This window comes from Bison bison, unplaced genomic scaffold (assembly GCF_000754665.1).
Source record: "Bison bison bison isolate TAMUID 2011002044 unplaced genomic scaffold, Bison_UMD1.0 scf7180017864495, whole genome shotgun sequence".
NCBI classification, from domain to species: domain Eukaryota; kingdom Metazoa; phylum Chordata; class Mammalia; order Artiodactyla; family Bovidae; genus Bison; species Bison bison.
The window spans coordinates 8471910-8492019 of record NW_011495054.1 but is presented as its reverse complement, the minus strand read 5'-3'; the positions used below and the strand labels follow the sequence as shown (position 1 = coordinate 8492019).

The window sequence follows — 20110 nt, the reverse complement described above, 5'->3', positions numbered from 1 at the left end:
GAGGAGAAGGGGACAACAGAGGATGAGATGGTTGGATGGCATCACCAACTCGATGGACATGGGTTTGGGTGGACTCCGGGAGTTGGTGATGGACAGGGAGGCCTGGCGTGCTGCAGTTCATGGGGTCGCAAAGAGTCGGACATGACTGAGCAACTGAACTGAACTGAACTGAACTGCCTTGGGGAAAGGCAGAGTTGGGCCAGACAACTTTAGGTTTTTGGATCCAGCCTAGTCTGACTGACTCTTTGTGACAGAAATGACAAATTCTTTTTTTTTTTTTTTTAATTTTTTTGGAGCCGCAGGCGGAGGTGGCGCCGCCGCCGCCGCGGAGTCCTCCTTTGTTCCCGCAGCAGCCCCGAGCGTGGCCGGGACACGCCGGAGCTCGGGAAGTGGGGGGAGGGAAGCGGTGGGGGGATCAGCGGAGGAGGAGGGGGCGGAGGGAGCAGTACAGAAGGCCGCAGCGGCTAAGGCTGCTCGCTACGCTCGCCCGTCGTCGCCTCACACCTCCACCAGCCTCGAGTTTGGCTGACTCCGAGGACGAGCGGGGCACGCGCAGCTAAGCCCGGGGACCGCAAGGGCCCGCGAACGGCGCTGTCCGTCGCTTCGCCACCGCCGGGGAAGCTCTGCAGCTCCCAGGAACTAGGAGCCCCAAACGGTGATGCAGGCAGGTCCGCGCTCCGGCCGACTGACAAATTCTTTAAAAGAAAATGGATGCAGGGACTTCCCTAGTGATTCAATGGTTATAACTCCTCACTTCCACTGCATGGGGCATGAGTTTGGTCCCTGGTCAGGGAACTAAGATTGCCAAGCCATGCTGTGCGGCCAAAAAAATTAAAAAAAAGAAAGAAAGTGACTCAGTTGTGTTCTACTCTTTGCGACCCCATGGACTGTATAGCCCACCAGACTCCTCTGTCCATGGGATTATCCAGGGAAGAATACTGAAGTGGGTAGCCATTCCCTTCTCCAGGGGATCTTCGCAATCCAGGGATTGAACCCAGGTCTCCTGCATTGCAGGCAGAGTCTTTACTGTCTGAGTCACCAGGGAAGGCCCCCCCAAAAAACAGGTACATGATCCTTGGCTCAGAAAACCTTTTCAGTTGACATTCTTTCCTCTGGGTTTTTATGGCAAGAAAGTAAAATATTTAAGAGATACTGGACATGAGTGTAAACCAAGACGTGCCTAAGCTGGGATTTGAACACAACACTGTTTGTGTGCAAAGCCTGTGTTCTTAAAGTATTAAATTACCTTCTCTTCCAAATGGGTTTCTGCAGTGAACCCCCCATGATGGGGAAAAGGCAATGAAACAGAAGTAGTTCTGGATAACAGAGGCTTGCCACCCTCCCATGGCTGCAGAAAATGGAGTGGAGGAGAATCCTGGTGACTTACGGAGTAGGTGACGCCGCTGGAAGAGACGGGGGATGCCTCGCTGTTGGCCGAGGTGGTCACGGCCAGAGAAGCAAGCGCGGGGAAGAGACTCTCCATCTCAGGCTCCTCTGACAGGTTGTCCTCACTGTCCACCTGGCTCTGCTTTTCTGCCTCGCTGCCCCTCCAGCCTTCCATCGCGGGGCCCTCCTTTTCCGGCAGAGCCACGTCCAGGCTGCTGGTGATGGACATGAACTCATCCATGCTCTCATTGGCCAGGAGGTCGCTCTCCAGGCTGTCCTGCACGGCCAGCTCCTCACGAGTGGCCTCATCCCGGGAGGTGGTGGCCTCACTGCTCTGCCCGTCATCCATGCTGCTGTCCCTGGGTCGAAGCACCAGCGGGGCAGTGCGCTGGGCGTCCATGACGCTGTCTTCCGTGCTCAGGCTGGGTTCTGAGTGTTCCGAGAGGCCAGAGGAGAAGTTGTGGGAGGAGGGATGGCCTGAGTCTGGGGAGCAGGTGCCGTTCACCAGGTTCCCGTTGGGGATCTTGGTCGGTTTCTCCTCCAGCCTGCCTTCTGCCTCCACCTGCTCCGCCTCATCCACAGACTCAAAGACCTGCAGACAAGGAGCACAAAGACAGATGAGTTAGGATGTCTGTCGTGGTGCTGCACCACGCTGAATAGCCACCCACAGGGCGTTGGTTCAGATATGGAACATGCATGCCGGGGAACACTACACAGTCAGTAAAAAGACGGAGGCAGAACAAGATGGGACATATTCTCCCATTTGTAGAAAATTTAAAAGTGCTCCGTATGCAGCAACAGGCATAGAAAAATCCAGAAAGAAACAGGGAGCATTGCAGTTGGGTCTGAGGAAGAAAACCTTTCATCATACAAAAATCATGTGCACAAAATTTTTTTAAGTTAACTAATTAAAGGAACAGGCTTAAAAAATATCCATGTAGTTAACCATTATGGATCAATTTTCAAGAACACTTAGATGAATATGAAATATTATGGAAAAGTCTCCAGGATATATATCCAAGATTTATTTGTGGCTATTTGTGTCTTTAAGCCATATCCCATCAATGCAGACTGTATAAAATCATGTCACAAGGTCACTTGAAATATTTCTTTGGTGTGGTTATATCATCCACTTGATTTACTGTTAATTTCATGTGCTTCTGGTTTTAAAAAGATTTATTTTCAATTAAATTGCTTTCAGTCATGTTAAAAAACAAAACAAAACACTTTCCTAACTCCAAAGTCAAAACTAGAAAGCAAAGTATATTCAGAGAAGATGGCAATGTTATTTCTAGGGAGGGCATGTGGGGACCAGGGATGGGCAAAACCAAATTTAGTTTTCTCTGCAATATTTTTTTAATAGGCAGAAGAGATTCACGAATTACTTGTGTAGGCAAAACCTCAATTTTTAATGCAAGTATAAAAAGCTAAAACAGAGAAATCTTAAGTGACCTGGAGATGAGGGACTTCTGATCCCATTATTCTGGGCTGGAGGGAGGCGAATGGGTGGAGAGGGGGCGGGGCCTCTGGAAGGTCACCTGTGTGCTGCTGCTGGAGTCGCTCTGCAGGCGGATGTTCTGGCGGCCGGAACTGCAGCTCTGGGAGGACTGAGAGGAAAGGGGGCAGGAAGGAGCTCAGGTGAGGCTGCATCTGGGCTCAGGGTCCCTGTGCTGAGCTCAGGATGGAGTGCTAGGCTGGGAGTCAGTAAGTGTGGTCTTATCTCTATTCCTGACATGAGCAAGCCTCTCTCAGGGTCTCAACTTCCCATCTGTCAAATGAAACTCGGTGGGCGGGCTCATCTCTCCTCCTTAGAGCCCCTTTGGAGGCTACACAAACCACAGGACCTCCACCTCCCACCTGCAACCAGAGAATGCCACTTTTAAACACTCTGCACTCGAGACTTCAAACTCAAAGGACTGGCTGTATTAATGCCCATTCTCTGTTCCTTTCCTGTATACATGCTTTTTGTCCTATAACTTCTAGTTTCTGTCTACTCTGAAGCTAAGCTAGGCCATGGGACCTGCTTCAGCCAATGGGATGTTAGCAAACTCAACAGGGCAGACACATAAAAAATGCTTGTGCATTTCTGCTTTTTCTCTTCAAGAGCTGCTTTCATTGTGAGAAGGTGGCCAGGCTAGTCTGCTGGAGGATGGACATGAGGGGCAGGGCTGAGTCACCCCAAACATGTGAGAGCCCAACAAAGAACAACAAACCTTTCAACTGAGCTTCAGCTGACCCACAGACTCATGAGTGAAAAAGAAACAGTTATTGTTGGATGTCACTGGCTTTTGGGGGTTGTTTGTTACACAGTTTTAGCACGGCAATTGATGACTGATACGTCATTGGTGAAGGGAACTGATTTTCTTTTCACCTCCGGCTTTTGGCTGCTAAACTTGGGACTTCATCAGGACAGATATGTCTGACCTGTTTACTGGAGTATTCCTGACATTCCAGGACATTCCTGACAGTGCCTGATACGTGGTAGGTACTCAATGGCATTTGCCGAATAACTGAAGGGCCAATGCTGTGCTGGAGAGTTTATATATGCTATCTTGTTGGAGCTGCATGCAAATCTCCCCTATACAAATGGTCATTTCCATTTCATAGATGAGGTAACTGAAGCTTAAAGGTAAAGCTGCTTTGCTTGAGCCCCAGAGCTAAGAAATGAAGGGGCTGGAGTTTGGAGTCAGGTCTGTGCTAGGACTCCCGGCCCTCACCCTTCCTGCAACAGCCCCCTGAAGCAGATCCCAGCCTCTACCCTCCACCTGGCTCCCCCCGGGGAGCAGCCCATCACCTCGTTGCTGATGGTGGAGTCCCGATGCATCATCTGGTGCAGGTGGCTGTCCAGGCTGGCCCCCGACGAGCATTTGGCCAGGGCGGCCGCGTGCGACTCCCGCTCCCTCTGTCGCACGATCGCCTCACAGCCCAGCCACTCGGACATGGTCTGTGTGTAGCAGGCGTGAATCTGCTCGTCCACCTGTCAGGGTAGATGCACGGTCAGCCGGAGAGAATAGATCAGTGGTTGCCAGGGGTCAGGGATGGGAGTGAGCGGGAGGGAGGTGGGGGTGGCTATAAAAGGACATGAGGACCACAGCAGCACCAGAAAATGTTCAGCACGTTGACTGTGGTCATCAATTGCCACGCTAAAACTGTGTAACAAACAACCCCCAAAAGCCCGTGTCATCCAACAACAACACAAACCCACTCGTGTGATAAAACTGTGGAGAACTAAATAGACACACACACTCAAGCACAAGTAAAATGGGAAGTCTGATCAAGGCTGACATATATATATATATTTACATTATATATATATGTGTGTGTGTATAAGGAAATATTACACAGCACACAGAATATACCCAATATTTTATAATGACTATAAATGGGTTGTAATTTATAAAAACATTTTTAAATTGTTAAGTCCAGATGTCTGGACTGAGTAAAATATTTATTGAATGTCTGCTGTATGTCAGGCACTGTTTTAATCAGTTAGTTTAACATAATTTTTTTTTTAATCTTATTTTTTGGCTGTGTTGTGTGCCATATGGATCTTAGTTCCCAGACCAGGGATTGAACCCACGCTCCCTGCATGGGAAGCACAGAGTCTTAAGCACTGCACCGCCAGGGAAATCCCTAATTTATAAACATTTTGAATCACTATGTTAAATGCCTGAAACTAACATAATGTTGTAAATAATCTATATCTCGATTAAAAATATATACATATTTATTATAGAAAACAAAATAAATGCAATAAAATATGGACTTTTAAAATGAAGATTGATTTATTGCCAGTATATATCCATGTTGATGTCAATATCCTGCTTATGATAAATTGTATTATAGTTTTGCAAGAAGTTACAATTGTGGGAAGCTGGATGGAGATGTCTCTGCATTATTTCTTACAAGTGCATGTGAATCTATCATTATCTCAAAAAAGCTATTTGAAAAAACGACATCTGTGGCTTGTGCTGCATTTATTGGACGGCGCTGCCCTCAACCTTCCTGGCTCCCCCATATCTCCGTGTCCCCCTGGTCCACCAGGGGACTAGAGCCCCCCCAGCCCCACGGTCCTTGGCTTTTCCTGCTGCCAAGGACCCCACTGCCCCTCTGGGGTAACCTACCTCCTTCCTCTCTGTTTCTGTCATCCCGAACTGGTAGTGGCCCAGGAGGAAGGGCCACACGGCTTTGCGGATCTCCGGCTGGATGCCCCCGTAGTAGATGAGACGCAGCAGCTCCTGCTCCTCGTAACTCTGGTAGGTGGGGGAGGCAAAGACTCGGTCGACACGTAACTAGGGCACGGGCTCTGTGGCCCAGCAGTCCCGCCTCTCAGACCTGGCCCTCAGAGATCATGCTGTGAGCAAGCAGGGCCACATGGACACAGGTGTCCATTGTAGGGTCATATTTGAGAAAGCAAAACCCTAGGAAGCCCCCAATGCTGTTATTAACAAATGAGGAAGAAATACACCTCTACAGGGTCAAGTAACTAAAACAGCAGGGACTACGGTGTTACTGCAGCCCTGATACAACAATGCAACCAAGCAGGTAGTGAATGGCTGCAGAAGCGTTAGATGAAAAACATCCATTTTGACTATTTATTGTTTCAGCCAATTTGTCCTTAGGATAGTGCTTCCCAAACTGGGGAGATCTCTAGGAGCATTTGGGGAACTTTTCTTTTCTTTCTTTTTTTCTGGCTGCAACACATGGCCTGAGAGATCTTAGTTCCCTAACTGGGGATTGAATCTGGGACCTCAGCAATGAAAGCATGTAGTCCTAACCACTGGTCTGCCAGGGAATTCCGTGGGAAACTCCCAAAACATAAATCCTTGGGGTCCACTCTTAGAAGTGGTCAATCAGTAAAGCTGGAGTGGGGCCCAGAAGTCGATAAATCTTTTGCATTCCTCAGGAAACGTGCAATCATGCTCACAGACTGCCAGGGATTATGAACACTATAACTTTTCAAGAAAGGTAAGCTGTCATATCCATTTAAATTTAAAATGGACATCAAACAGCTTTATTTCTAAGAATCTATCCTTGAAATAAGAAAACTAGTACAGAAAGGTATATGCTTACAAAGATGTTGACTACAGCACTGCTGAAATAATTAAAAAAAAAAGAAACAGGAACAGCCTAAATGTCCATCATTAGAGGAAGATTTGACTAAATTATGGTCCATGCATATATGAGGGGCTAAGGTTCTAACACGCAGTATTTCACCTAGAGATCTGAAAGATGTCCTTCATATAAAAGTAAGTTGATCACTCAAAATGCAAACATAATGTCACCTCACTAAAAAATGAATTTCAGTTATATCTGTATAGACATACCTGTGAATGTGTAAGTATAGGAAATGTATAGCAAAGTCTACACCAAACTGATATTAGTCATTAATTTAGGGGATCAGAACTGGGCGGGGGGGGGGGGGGGGCAGTGAGGCAGAGACATATTTTAAAACTTCTAAAAAATATGTACACTTGCATTCTTCCTTCTTTGAAAAATGGTAAGAGGTCCCCATAGTCTCTGTCCCCACAAAGTCTCTGCCCCACAGCAGGCCAAGCCAGGCCAAGCCTTACTGTGCTGTCCTGAAGGTACTGCTCCCAGATCCCGGCTGTCAGCCCGTGTCCAGCATCGCAGGGCAAGTCAGGGGACACGATCATGTGATTGACCAGGGCTGACAGGTGGGTCCTCACGGTAGACAGGTGTCTGCAGTAGGCAAGCCCTGTGGGGAGGGAGGGAAAGTGTCACTGCCCACCATCCAACACTCCTGCCTTGTCTCACGAAGTCTCCAAAGTACTGTCCTCCTCGCAATCTGCCTGAACCCTTGTGACCAGCGAATTCTCATCATCCCCCTTTTCCAGGTTGAGGAAGGTGAGGCTCAGAGGGGCGAAATTACTTGCTGGCTTAACTGCTTCATGGCCCTGCGACCCTGGGGAAGTCACGTCACCTTTCTCAGTCTCAATTGGGGTGATGCCCGCTCCTCTCGGGCTGGAAACCAAGGCATTTAATTCACAGGCTGGAGGCAGGAAGGGGCAAGTGACTCTACGGGCTCAGTGCCTCGGGGTGCCTCCAGTGAATACCGAGAGAGAGAATGGGAGAGGAGAGGACTTGTTCAAATTGCAGCTGGATAAAGAAGGCCCTGAGGTCAGTAGCAGGGGAGATGCTGAAGGCTCTGGTTTGCTTTCAAAGACGGCCCTGCACTCTTAGAGGGTTACCCGCCAACACGCCAACCTTCATCTGCTCCACCCTGGGTGCCTGGGGGCATAGCACCCGGCCCACATGCATGATTCAGCAAACGCTAGCCTGTGTTTGCTTTGACCATGCCCTTTCCTTCTGGTTATTCCCGACCCCCAATTCATCCTCAAGTCCCAGAGAGGACCCTGGACCACCTTGAGCCTGAGGACTCAACCCGCCAACAATGGGGCTAATCACGGTGATTATGATGACGACGGCGTGATAGCCAACACTCACACAGCACACACTCTGCCCCACGGTGCTGCTCCCAGAGCTTAGATAACTTAGTTGATTCTCACTACAACCCTATGAAGCAGGTCCTCTTACTATGCCCACCTTAGATGGGGATACCGAGGCACAGTCTGCACGTATCACTTGCCCAGGTCACGGTGCCAGGTGCGGAGTTGGGATATGAATGCAGACCATCTGCTCCAGAACCTGGGCTCTCAACCACCATCAGGGAGGAGCCACATCACATGAGGGCATCAAGCCCACCTTGACTCCCACCCCTTCTACCAGGACGCTCCTCCACTGTGGTTTCATAAATCCTTGCCCAGAGCCTCCTCCATGCCAGGCCCTGCATCGGGCACTGTGGAGGGATGGTAACAGAACAGGCAAAAAGCCTGACCTTGGGGAGCTCATGCTTTCCCCGTGAGCTCTTTCCAGGCTGATGTGACCTGCACTAGTTTTTCACAGGCCCATGCAGGATGTAGTAACACTTTTCTAGATTTCCTTAAAATATACACATGTTTTATCTTCCCCATCTAGGCTGTGAGGTGGGGGAAATAAAACCTGCTAAGAATCAAAATAGGAGAGTAGCAAAAACAGAGCCTTTACAAGCCTGGGTTTGAGAGTTCCAGCTCTGTTAGTTATTTGCTGTGTGACCTTGGGCGAGTCCCTTTGCCTCAGTCTCCTCATCTGTTAACTGGAAATCATCAGAGCACCTGTGTTATTAATTTAGTTTTTAAGTTCTTGGGAAGGCATTATGCCATCTTGCTCTCCTGCTTCTGCCTATAGGAAGAGAGAACTGACATCTATTGAGCACCAACAAGCACTGCAAGCAACGTTAGGTGCTTTCTGTATATTTTCTGTATATTTCCATTTAATCCTGAAAACACGCCCTCTAAGGTGGGAAACAGAGATGAAATGGTAATTAAACCTTGCTCCTTCCAGCAAGGAGCCCCATTGCTCATTGCCTTCTCTTAGAACCAAGGGAGAAATTTTATGCCCTATCTGTAAAAGAGGGAATTGAGGCTCAACGAGGTTAATGTAACTTAACCAACACTAGACACCTAGGAAACAGAGGCGCAGAGCCAGGCTCATTTCCCTGGTACTGCTGATATGCAGTAGGCGCTGAATAAGTGCTCCCTGGAGACAAAGATGGCAAATCAGGCCAATACGCACATCCATAGAAGGCTCTGGAAAGGATCTGGTACTTCATATTGTCACAGAGAAGCTTCAGGGGAGCCCTGCAGGTGGAGCAAAAGGAAGACATTTAGTACCGATCCACACGTAGCCCGGGCTTGCTGGACAGGAGCATAACTCCTTATCTCTGGGGAGCGGATGAGAAGCAGCCAGTCAGAGAGACCAGGGGTACTGCTGTTTCCACCTGCGTAGCATCCCTGCCCCTTCTTCTTGGAGGTTTCCGCCTTCCCAATTCTGTTCCTATGCTTTGGGTGGAGCTGATTCTACCCATGTACATGACTCAGCTTGGAGTCACAGTGATTGGGTCAGAGGGGGGGTCACATGACTCAACCTGGGCCAATGAGAATCAACCCTGGGATTTCTGTTGAACTACAGTTTCTGTTGAAAAATGACACTCTTCTTTACTTGGGTTCCTAAGCCAGTGGGATACAGAGCAGCAGCTGCCAGGATCCATTTTTACTGCTGCATAGGAAGGGCCTGCCTGAGAATGAAACCGTCCTAGAGATAAGCAGAGCCAAGAGCTCAAGAAACACATTCCTGTGTGGAACATCTGGATCCAGCCATGCCTGAAGCCCCCATGATGCTGACGTCTCAGTTCTATCAGTACGTTTTCTTTTTCATTTGCACCAGTTGGAAGTGGGTTTCCGTCACCAGCAGAAAATGCTCTGACTTCTAAAGTGACCCAGCTGAACCCAAGAGGAGCCAGTCTGGGATTCAGAGTCTGGCTAATTGCAAAGCAGGTAATGTCTCAGAGAGTATCCCTGCACGGGAATTTGAGGGCAGGGGGGTTGTTTTGGGTGAAAGAGGAGAGAGGAATATGGCCTCAGAACAGATTGGGAAACGGGACTGCTGAAGGGAGTGTGGTACATTCTTGGAGAGAACAGAGTAGAAGAATATCACCCCCATTAAAAGCCCAGGGAGACTGGGAAGGAGGCTTGGCTGAAGTCCTCCAGGCAGGCACACGGAGGCACTAAGCATTCAAGTCACCCTCTTTGTGCCCTCAGGCTGGTGAGGCTCAGGCATCCTCAGGTTACAGAAGGGCAGCGTCACACCAATCGCTGCCCCCTAGAGTGGCCCTGGCTGTCTGTAAGGTGGTGAGTTCCCCATCACTGCAGCTGTGGAAGCAGATACTGTGAGTGGGGGTACTGGGTTAGAACAGCATTTGTCAATGGTCCGTGGACCATCAGTCACAGAATCACTTGGGGTTTCTCCAGCATGTGGATTCCTAGGCCCTGCACAGATCTACCTAATCAGGATCTCCAGGAAGTGGTCGAGGAAGCAGTCTGTGATCCCCAAGGTGATTCTGATAGTATTAAAATGTGAGGATCTCTACTCATTTCAGTGCTTCTCAAGCTTAAAAGCACACACATCGTCTTGGGACCCTAGGTGATGTGTTAAATGCAGATTCAGCTTCAGCAGTTCTCGGGTGAGGGGCAGAGAATCTGCTCAGGTGATGATGCTGCTGGTCCACAGACCACACACTGAGAGCCAGGAGTTCTGTGGCTTCACAAATTTGATGTTGGCCCCCACTTATATTCCTACGGCTAAAGAATGGGCCATGCGCTGGGACAGAGGCCCAGCAAGGAAAAAAGGATTCCACTCTCCCAGGCCAGGCCAGGCTGGGTCAGTGGGAAATATGACCAGTCTCATGAATGGGCTGAGTAGTCCTGAGAAGACAGAGCTCTGCAGACAAGGAGAGAGATCAGGGATTTAACTTTATACAACAAATTTAAGAAGTGTCATTTACTGAATATCACCATGTGCCCAGTACACAGGCTGGCCGCTTTTAAACCGTTATTTGATTTGTCCTTAAGACCGCTAAATAAAGAAAGCATTTCCCTTAGTCACTGGGATTCACAATATTCAAGATGGTGGTGACTCCATCTGCCAGGCCCGTGAATGTAGAAAAAGCAAAGACCCCTGCTGATGCATGGTGGACACACAGCATGCATGGTAAGTAATTTTTGTTGTAATAAATCACTGAGATTTTAGGACTGTTTGTTATAGCGACAGCACCTTGTTGATCCTGACTGATATATATGAGGGAGCTAGGACTTCACAAGGCTAGGATTTAACCGAGATCTGAATGATTCTGTGTTGCTGCTGTTGTTTAGTCGCTCAGTCGTGTCCGACTCTGCGACCCCATGGACTGTAGCCCCGCCAGGCTCCTCTGTCTGTGGGATTTCCCAGGCAGGAATACTGGAGTGGGTTGCCATTTCCGTCTCCAGGGGATCTCACCCACCCAGGGATCGAACCCACATCTCCTGGATTGACCGGTGGGTTGTTCATCGCTGAGCCACCAGGGAAGCCCTGGATGCTTCTATAGCCTGTGTTAACTCCCCTGAGTCCAGCGCAGGCAAGAAACGGGTGCCTGCACACCTCCAGTCAGCACTTGCGTTTCTTCCGTCCACAGCCCAAGCCTCTCATACCTCTCGTGGTTGCAGCCGTTGGTTGAGCCACCATCAGCCGAGCCACTCTGTGAACAGGAGGAACAGGAGGACTGCCGGGGGCTGGGTTGCCACAGGGATGGCAGGTTGCTCACAGAGACATCCATTAGGTCCTGGGGAACTGTGGTGGTAGAAAGGGCAGAGGAAGAGCCCTGGTAAAGCTTTTGTGAGTCACAAAAGCTTCACCCCAAAGCAAGCAGCTCACCCCCACACCAGCACAGGGACAGGGAAAGACCCTGAATGTCACACCAGGAAACAGCGACCTCAATCACTGTCTGACCCAAGTCCTTGAGCCCATCCAAGCCATTGAAAGCCACCACCAAGATTTCAGGCCCCCGAGGTGATAGGAAGAGCTGATGGCAGTTGAAGAGACAGAAAGACACCAGAGCCGAGTAGACAGGTCCAATCGCAGAGCAGGAGGCCACCCCTCACCATGCTGTCATTCAGTTGTCCTCATGGGAGGCTGGCAGGAAGGGAGGGGAGCCTGCTGGGGAATCCTGGGGAGGACCCATGGCCTCAAGTCCCCAGAGGTAGGTCTCACGGGTGCCCTTGGTGGTGAGATGTAAGGGAGCCTGACTCAGCAGGGGAGGCAGGGCACTCAGTAGCAAGGGGACCCAGCGGAGTCCCCACTGATGAAGATGCCTGCACTCTCCACGGTCCTGCTCCTATAGCTGCTCTACCAAGAGAGCCTCACACAGGTTGGCAACTCCCCCAGAATCATGTGGGGTGCTTCTTTAAAAGCCATATGCCTGTATCCCACCCATATGCCTGACCTACTGAATCAGAATCTCCTGGCGATACAACCCTCGAGTCTGTCTTTCCAAAAGAGTTCTGAGGTAGCAGCCATGTCTGAGAGCCAAGGGGCAAATGGTCTCCTAACTGGGACACTGGTGGTTCCTGATCAGGTGCTCCCAAGGATATACTACTCATCGTTTCCCATATTGTTTTCTTTCCCGGCTCCATGGAAGCCAAGGCATTTGCGACGCTGCAGAACAAACACACCGGTGACCCAGGCATTACCATTTCTATGGTTAACTTCCTGGCCTCTTGGTGCAAGAAAGTTATTTTCTCTAGGACAGGACTTGCTGGCTGTCTCCTGTAAAGGGCCAGGTAGACAATATTTGAGGGTTTTCAAGACATCGGGTCACTATCATAACCATTCTACTCTGCCGTCATAGAACAAAAGTAGCCAAAAAAATTGCAAACAAATGAGCATGGGTTATGTTCTAATAAAATTTCATTCATGGACACTATAATGTGAATTTCATATCATTTTCACTTGTCACAAAATATTCTTTTTTTTTTTTCAGTTATTTAAAAATGTCAACACCAATCTTAGTTCCCGAGTGATACAGAGGATTCGGTTTTTGGGCTTAGTTTGCCAAGCCCTGCTTTAGGAACTTAAGAGGGGTACACATTTGCCCGATGAGCAGTGCCTCCTCAAGGACAGCTGGTAATACCTGGCCTCTCCCCTTGGGCTCTAAGGAGAGGAGGAGCTGTGGACCCGGCCCACCAGTCATCACAGCTCCCTTGTTGATAGCATCTGCCGCACCCACAGACAGAACAGAAGGCCGCTAACAGAATGAGGTTCTGGGGGCCATCAAAATTGGCTTTGTAGCAGACTCGCCAATGAACTGGCCAAGAAAGACCAGTCAGCCCCTATAAATGTCTTGAAAACATTTTATGAAAACATTGTTGAAAACATCAGTTCTCAGCCAACCTCCGGGAAGCACCGACCAGGAGATGTGCCCAGGTGTGGCAAGCATGCCCCCAGCCCCAGCCTCTCGCACCCTGCAGACATCATCAGTTGACCCCTCTGCTGCTGAACCCACAACACCCCAAGCTGTGTCTTGTAGCATAAAGGCAAGGCAGTGCAAGGCATCAATTTTCCCTGCCTCCATCTCCCCCTGGGGACCAGGACTCAAATGACAACATGGCAGAGGTGGCCGGCGCCCAGTCCCAGGGATGAGGGGAGCCCAGACATTACTGAGGGACTGCGGCTTCAGGCGTGATGTGGGGAGGGTCGTGTCCCATCTGGCTTGCGCCCACCGGCTCCCCCTGGCCACCACTAACGCGGACCGGCCTGCAGGAACCACCATCCAGGCAGGGCCCGCAGAGATGGGAGGAGTGCCGCCCAGGGGGCTGGAAGCAACTTGAGAGACAAAAATACAAACACGAATGAAATGGAAGGTCTGCGGGGGGTGGAGAGGACACTGAAAAGGCAGAGGAACCAATTCCCCGGGGCTTGAGCCTTTCCCCTGTCCTGCTCCACACAGTTCCCCTGGCCTGTGTTTGATTAGAGGAAGAAAGAATGCTGACATCTATAAAGTGCCTACTATGTGCTGGGTGCCATACTATTTAGGGAACTGCCTCATCCCTGATGAGCCTGTAAGGCAGTGGTCCCCAACCTTTTCAGCTCCAGGGACTGGATTTGGGGAAGCCAACTTTTCCATGGACCGGGGTTGGGGTGGATGGTTTGGGCAAGATTCAAGTGCATGACATTTATTGTGGACTTTATTTCTATTATTATTGCATCAGCTCCACCTCAGACCATCAGGCACTGGATCCCAGAGGGTGGGGACCCCTGCTGTAAGGGATGTGTTTCGTCTCCTATTTTGCATGAGAGAAAATGGAGGCTCAGAACAACAAGACAGCTTACTCACCCAAAGCCTCACCAGGTCGTCACTGGGATAACCGGTCTTTTTGGCTAAAGTCCCTTCTTCTCTTCCCACTAACAACAGCTGTTGCTTTCTGAGCTCAAGTCTTACCATTATCCCCTTTTACAGATTGGAAGACTGAGGCACAGTGAGTTTAAGCAGCATGCCCAAGACCACCCAGCTAATAAGTGGTGAGGCTGGGATTCCAACCCAGAGGATCAGACCCCGAGAGCCTCTTCATACTCTCTCATTGTTCTCCTGTTGGCTGTTGACTCCCTAAACCATCCTTGCCCTAGACCAGTGGGTCTCAACTGGGGTGCTGCCGGCCTTCCAAGGGACACTTGGCGATGTCTGCAGACATTTCTGGCTGTCACAGTGTGGTGCTGGTGGTGGGGACGGATTCACTACTTGGCATCCAGTGAGTGGAGACCAGGGAAGCTGCTCAACATTCTACAGTGCAAAGGACAGCCCGCACCACAAAGAATGTTTTCTTGTTGTTCTGTCACCAAGTCGTGTCCGACTCTGTGACCCTATGGACTACAGCCCTCCAGGCCTCCCTGACCCTCACCATCTCCCCAAGTTTGCCCAAGTTCATGTCCATTGAGTCGGTGATGCCATCCAACCATCTCATCCTCTGCTGCCCCCTTCTCCTCTTGCCTTCAATCTTTCCCAGCATCAGGGTCTTTTCCAATGTGTTGGCTCTTTGCATCAGGTGGCCAAGGTATTGGAGCTTCATCATCAGTCCTTCTAGTGAGCATTAAGGGTTGATTTCCTTTAAGATTGACTGGTTTGATCTTGCTGTTCAAGGGACTCTCAAGAGTCTTTTCTAGCATCACAGTTCAAAAGTACCAATTCTTCGGTGCTCAGCCTTCTTTATGGTACGGCTCTCACATTCGTACGTGACTACTGGAAAGACCATAGCTCTGACTGTACAGACTTTTGTTGGCAAAGTGATGTTCGGTTTTTAATATACATCCTGGGCAGGGCGTAGGACCGCCCCCACTGCAAAGAATTATTCCATCCTAAATGCCAGTAGTGCTAAGATTGAGAAACCCTGTTTTAAACACACAGACTTGGTGACAAGGCAGACAAGGATTTAGGTGCAAGTTGGGAGACGTTTCCAAAAAGCACAGGTAGGGAGAGATAAAGGACCCAGGAGGAGAAGGGCAAGCAGAGTAGCGAGTTAGTCACCATGTATGTTGCTGTCATGGATAACTGGCACTTGATCTCATGAGGCGTCTCTTGGACACATGCAGAACACACGTTTCAGAATGTTCTCACTCGAGGGGTGAGGGAGCTGGGGCATTTATACACAGCTCCTTCCAGTCGCTGACTGCTCCAGGGAGGCACTGATTGTAGTCCACCCCACCCACGGGCAGAAGGAACCCTGGTGGCTGGAGAAACCCTTAGGCAAGGAGACACTTAGCTGGCAGATGGCCGTGGAGCTGCACACACAGAGGGTGTGAGTGGGCGCAGCCAGCATCTGTTCCCCTGGCACACGCGGGGCCACGACAGGCTAACGTGGATATTCCCCAAAGAGGAAAGACGTCGAGCACCCAGCCTGGCTCCCAGCGAGAGCCTACAAATCATTTGTTGGGTGGGTCCCCGTAGAGCGAGCTGCCAGGGAAGGCAGCCGCAGGGCATCTGGCCCCTAGGATGAATCAGCTCTCTGGGGGGACGTGGTACCACGGAGAGGCTGGGGCAGCTCCAGACCTCGGTCCTGGGTGGGAACAGATGTAGGAATACACGTCAGGGCATTCTGTGGCTCTTAATGACACAGGAATGTGAGGCTTTGCTCCTAACGGGCCATAAAGGAATGCAGGTGAAAACACAGGCTAAACCAAGGCCTTACCACCAAGCCTGCCCCACACCCCAGCTCTGACAGCACTGGATGTGAGCACGGGCATTAGGAGGCCTGGCACAAGGAGTCCAACCTCACCAGGGAGGACGTCTGCTCTAAAAACGTCCTCACCGCCAGCTGTGGTCACTTAGACAAAGGGATTCTCGGAGCCATTATCCATCGAATGGGAACAACAGGGCCACAGAGGGTTAGATAAAATGAGGTTTACAGAAACAAGCTATAACTTATTACTCACTTGTTTAACAGATATGCATACAGTGCCTAACAAATGCCAGGCTTCCTTTTGAGAATTTTCCAAATATTAATTCATTTAATCACCACCACAGCCCTCTGGAATTGACGATCTTTGTAGTAAGCTCAGTTTCCATTCACTAAGCATCTACTTCCCAGCAGGCACCATGCAAATGGCAGGACATACATTATAGCCTCGTGTGCCAGTGTCTAGGGTTGCCCTTCCCCTCTGCTGTCTTTTATTTAATTTTTTGGCCGCGCTGCATGACTTGCTGGATCTCAGTTCCCCAACCAGGGATGGAGCCCGCTCCCTCGGCAGTGAAAATGCAGAGTTCTAACCACTGGACTGCCGGGGAATCACCCCCTCTGCTGTCTTGACAACTACTTGAGGCCTCATTCTATGGGCTCTACAATGACCAGCTTATTATCTCACTGAATCCTTACAACAATCTGTTGAAGTAAAAAGAAAACAGTGACAAGCACATAATAGCATTGGAGTGTTCTTTCTGTGCCAAGTACTTTATCTCATTTGATCCTCGTGAGAGTCCTGTGAAATAGGTGCTATGAACATCCCCATTTTACAGATGAGGAAACCAAGGCACAGAGGGGTGAAGGGATTTGCCCAAATTCAACCAGGATTCCAGAGCCCATGTCACAGCTGCTACCCCATGGCACCTCACACCCAGGGACACCTAAGTTAGCCAAGCAGAGAGTGGTTATTCATTTGGGGGAAAATCAAGGCTGTCGATACCCGAATTTCCTGATTCCAAGTTCCCCTACTAACCCCAGAATTCACATCTCTTGTCCTCTGGTCCCACGTAGCTAAAGTCAATTTCAGGACCAGCTAAACAGATTGATTCCCCGAGCCGAGGGCCAGGGCAGCTTACCAAGTTCGGACTGCATGCCAGGGTAGATGATCCTGAACACGTAATCTGTGGCCTCGTCGTCTTCCTTGTCTGAAGATGTGGACTCGGATGAACCCTGGGGGCTTCGCTTGCGCAGTTTGGGGAATACTTTGCCCTGAAAGAACACACCCCAATGCCTGGCCCCTGGGATACACCTGTCCTGCAACCTGTACAGCCCGGGGGTTCCTGTGGGGCATGCATGAGCCCACGCAGCCACACAAGGGCCCGAAGGCAAGAAGGGCACTCCCCACGTCTGACCCCCAGCCCTGCCTCCCTGGGCCCCCACGATCACTCACCTTCCCCCGCTGAGACCAGAGCGGTGGGTCCAGCTGTCCGTGAGGGAGCAGCCCGTTCTCCAGGCATGAGAGGAGCTGCAGGAGGTGCCCTCCCTTGGGGAAGCGGAAGGGCGGCCTCTGGATCCCGTCCTGGCTGACCAGCACCACCGTCCCGCCGCTGTCCACTGCCGCCGCGACCCGGCCAGAGGAGACCCGGCAGGAAGTCACGATGAGGCTTGGGGATGCCCCCTCCTCCCCAGACATTCCCAGCCAGACCCAGGGGTCCCGCTCCGAGGCTCTGGGAAAGGCCTGGGCAGAAGGTCGGGGCAGTTTTCACCTCCTCTGAGTCTCCCTCATCCTACCCGCCATGGCCATCGACTGGAGAATGACCGGACAAGGCCAAGACGAAGGTGGGCGGCCTCCCTGCAGCCACCCGACAAAGGAAGATGACGACACCCTCAAACACCCCGGACAGGTTGACCTGACCTATTTCTGTACGGAGGCTGTCAGACAGATCCCTCTGCAGGGCATGCATTACATGCCTTAAGCATGTACCATACACACATACAGCACATTACCAGCACTGTCTTATGTAATACTCAAAACAGCCTGTGAGGCATATCTATTATTGCCTGTTTTGCAAATGATAAAACTGAGGCTCAGAGAGGCTACGTCACTTGCCCAAGGCCACACAGCTGGTGAGTAGCAGAGCCTGGATTTGAACCCAGGTGTGTTTCATTAAATAGGCTTAAACTACTATCTTTTATGCCTTGGTGAGGTGCAGATTCCTTGCTTTCTAAAGCAGGATGGCCTTTTGCTTATTCAGAACATACCTTCTTTGAGCTATAAACTCCAGTTATAAATCTTCGATTTTCAGAACACTGAACTCGGAGGGACAAAGGCCTGGATTTGGGACCAGACTGGGGAGCTTAGAAAGGCTGTCTGTGCACCATGCTGCTCCCTCGGCTCTAAGATGGGAACGACGGTGCCTCTAGCACTGGGTTGTAGCAACAATTAAACGTGAATAGTGAGAACCGCGCCTGACACATGGCTTTGACGCTGAGCCCTTAACAAATGTCACTTGATCCTCACAACAACCCCATGAGCAGACACTGTTACTATCCCCATTTTACAGATGTGGAAACTGAGGCTCAGAGAGGTGAGGTCACTCGTCTGAGGCTGCACGGATAATAAGGGGGCGGGGAAGAAGCCCCATGTCTACCCACGGTCCATACCTTGCTGATGGCAATGCAGGTAGACAATCTCCTCCAGGCGGATGGTCATGGCATAGTCCCAGTAGACACTGGAAGGGGCGGGAGGGTCAGGCTTGCAGGATGCCTGTCCCACTCGTCATGGCAAAGCCCCACCCACAGGCTCCTTCACCCTCCTCACCAGGACCACCTAACCCCCAACTTCCTTGTCCCCAGACTTCCCAGACTCTATCTCCCCTTCTTCTGGGTCCAGTATCCCAGTTTTCCAGCTTTCCCTACACACATATGTCTTTAACCTCAGTCCATGTGGCTGAGGCTGACCTCTCCTACCCTCCCCCTTCAGGACTCCAGGAATGGGCACCTGACCCTGGCTTGGCTGATATCATATGACACTGTTCCGGACCTTGACCCAAGCAGAACCAGTGAGACGCAATTATTAGATCTATGTGAGAACTCTCTGGGGAAGAAAGGCTTGTTTGTGCTAGGAGCGTAGCGGTAAGGCTGACAGAAGTCTGGAGATGTAGCGGGCCCTATGCAAGAAGAGCCTGCCTGTGAACGGAGTCAACAGTCAGGGAAGGAGAGCCAAGAGATGGAAAGAGGTCAGGTCTTCATTTGAGCCTCTGGATCCAGCCACTCCTGAAGCCACCACCCACCCCTGCATTTTTTTCGGTTCATGCGAGCCAATGCTTCAGGCAGCTTGAGTTTGGTTTTCTGTCACCAGCAGACGCTGGGGAGAAGAAGTGAGGAAGACAGATTCCTTGCCTTCATAGAACTGAGATCTAAAGGGTGAGACAGTCAGAACACAAGTAGGGACAGATTTATTAAGATTTTGTAAATGCTAAGAAGGAGATTCAGGGCTATGTGCAATCTGAACTCAGCTGGGAGGTCATAGAAGGTCTGATATTGAGGTTTCAGATGAATAAGCTGAGATAAGGTTCAAGGGCAAGAGTGTTTCCTGGCTCCCAGAGGATTTCTCCATAAGAAACTCAGGTGTCTGGCTGGAGTTGAATTATCCGACCCAGCTGAGGACTGACTGTACCTCCCAATTACCCTCTCTGAGGACAGATGGGAACCTCTGCTCAGGAAGTGATCAGCTTAGAGAATGAAATTAATCACACCAAAGCCTGGCGGTAATCACACTGAGGTTTAACATCACACAGAACACAGTAACAGTGCTCTGTTTATGGCCCTTGAAGAGAGTTCTTATTCTATTCTTATATATATACACACACACACACACGCACACACACGCACATGCACACATACACATGTATATAAACACATATATGCATACACACATACATATATTTACAAGTATGTATATAAACTTCTAGATAAAATCCTATAATCCTATGACATCTGTTTGCTACTGCAGGGCAATATGCAGGGCAGAGGAGGGTGAGGGGGAGGTTGTTAGGGCTGTGTGATGGGTACTTGAGTTCTTTCTACTTTCATGTTAGAAAGTGAAAAAGTGAAAAGTC

General features: G+C 50.2%; 1 protein-coding gene across 2 annotated transcripts in view; it reads right to left on the bottom strand.

Moving 5' to 3' along the window:
* Positions 1-20110, bottom strand: part of SGSM1 (small G protein signaling modulator 1) — a 74786-nt gene that overhangs the window by 16302 nt on the left and 38374 nt on the right. The window contains exons 9-19 of one of the 2 annotated variants that reach the window (XM_010828695.1): positions 18654-18721; positions 17440-17603; positions 17126-17258; positions 13477-13641; positions 11472-11610; positions 9022-9086; positions 6960-7105; positions 5511-5639; positions 4181-4363; positions 2925-2993; positions 1388-1978 (exon numbers count right to left, since the gene is read on the bottom strand). In XM_010828695.1, the coding sequence (XP_010826997.1) occupies positions 1388-1978; positions 2925-2993; positions 4181-4363; positions 5511-5639; positions 6960-7105; positions 9022-9086; positions 11472-11610; positions 13477-13641; positions 17126-17258; positions 17440-17603; positions 18654-18721 (1852 nt within the window). The remainder of the gene's footprint in view (positions 1-1387; positions 1979-2924; positions 2994-4180; positions 4364-5510; positions 5640-6959; positions 7106-9021; positions 9087-11471; positions 11611-13476; positions 13642-17125; positions 17259-17439; positions 17604-18653; positions 18722-20110) is intronic. The other variant, XM_010828696.1, reaches the window with a different exon arrangement.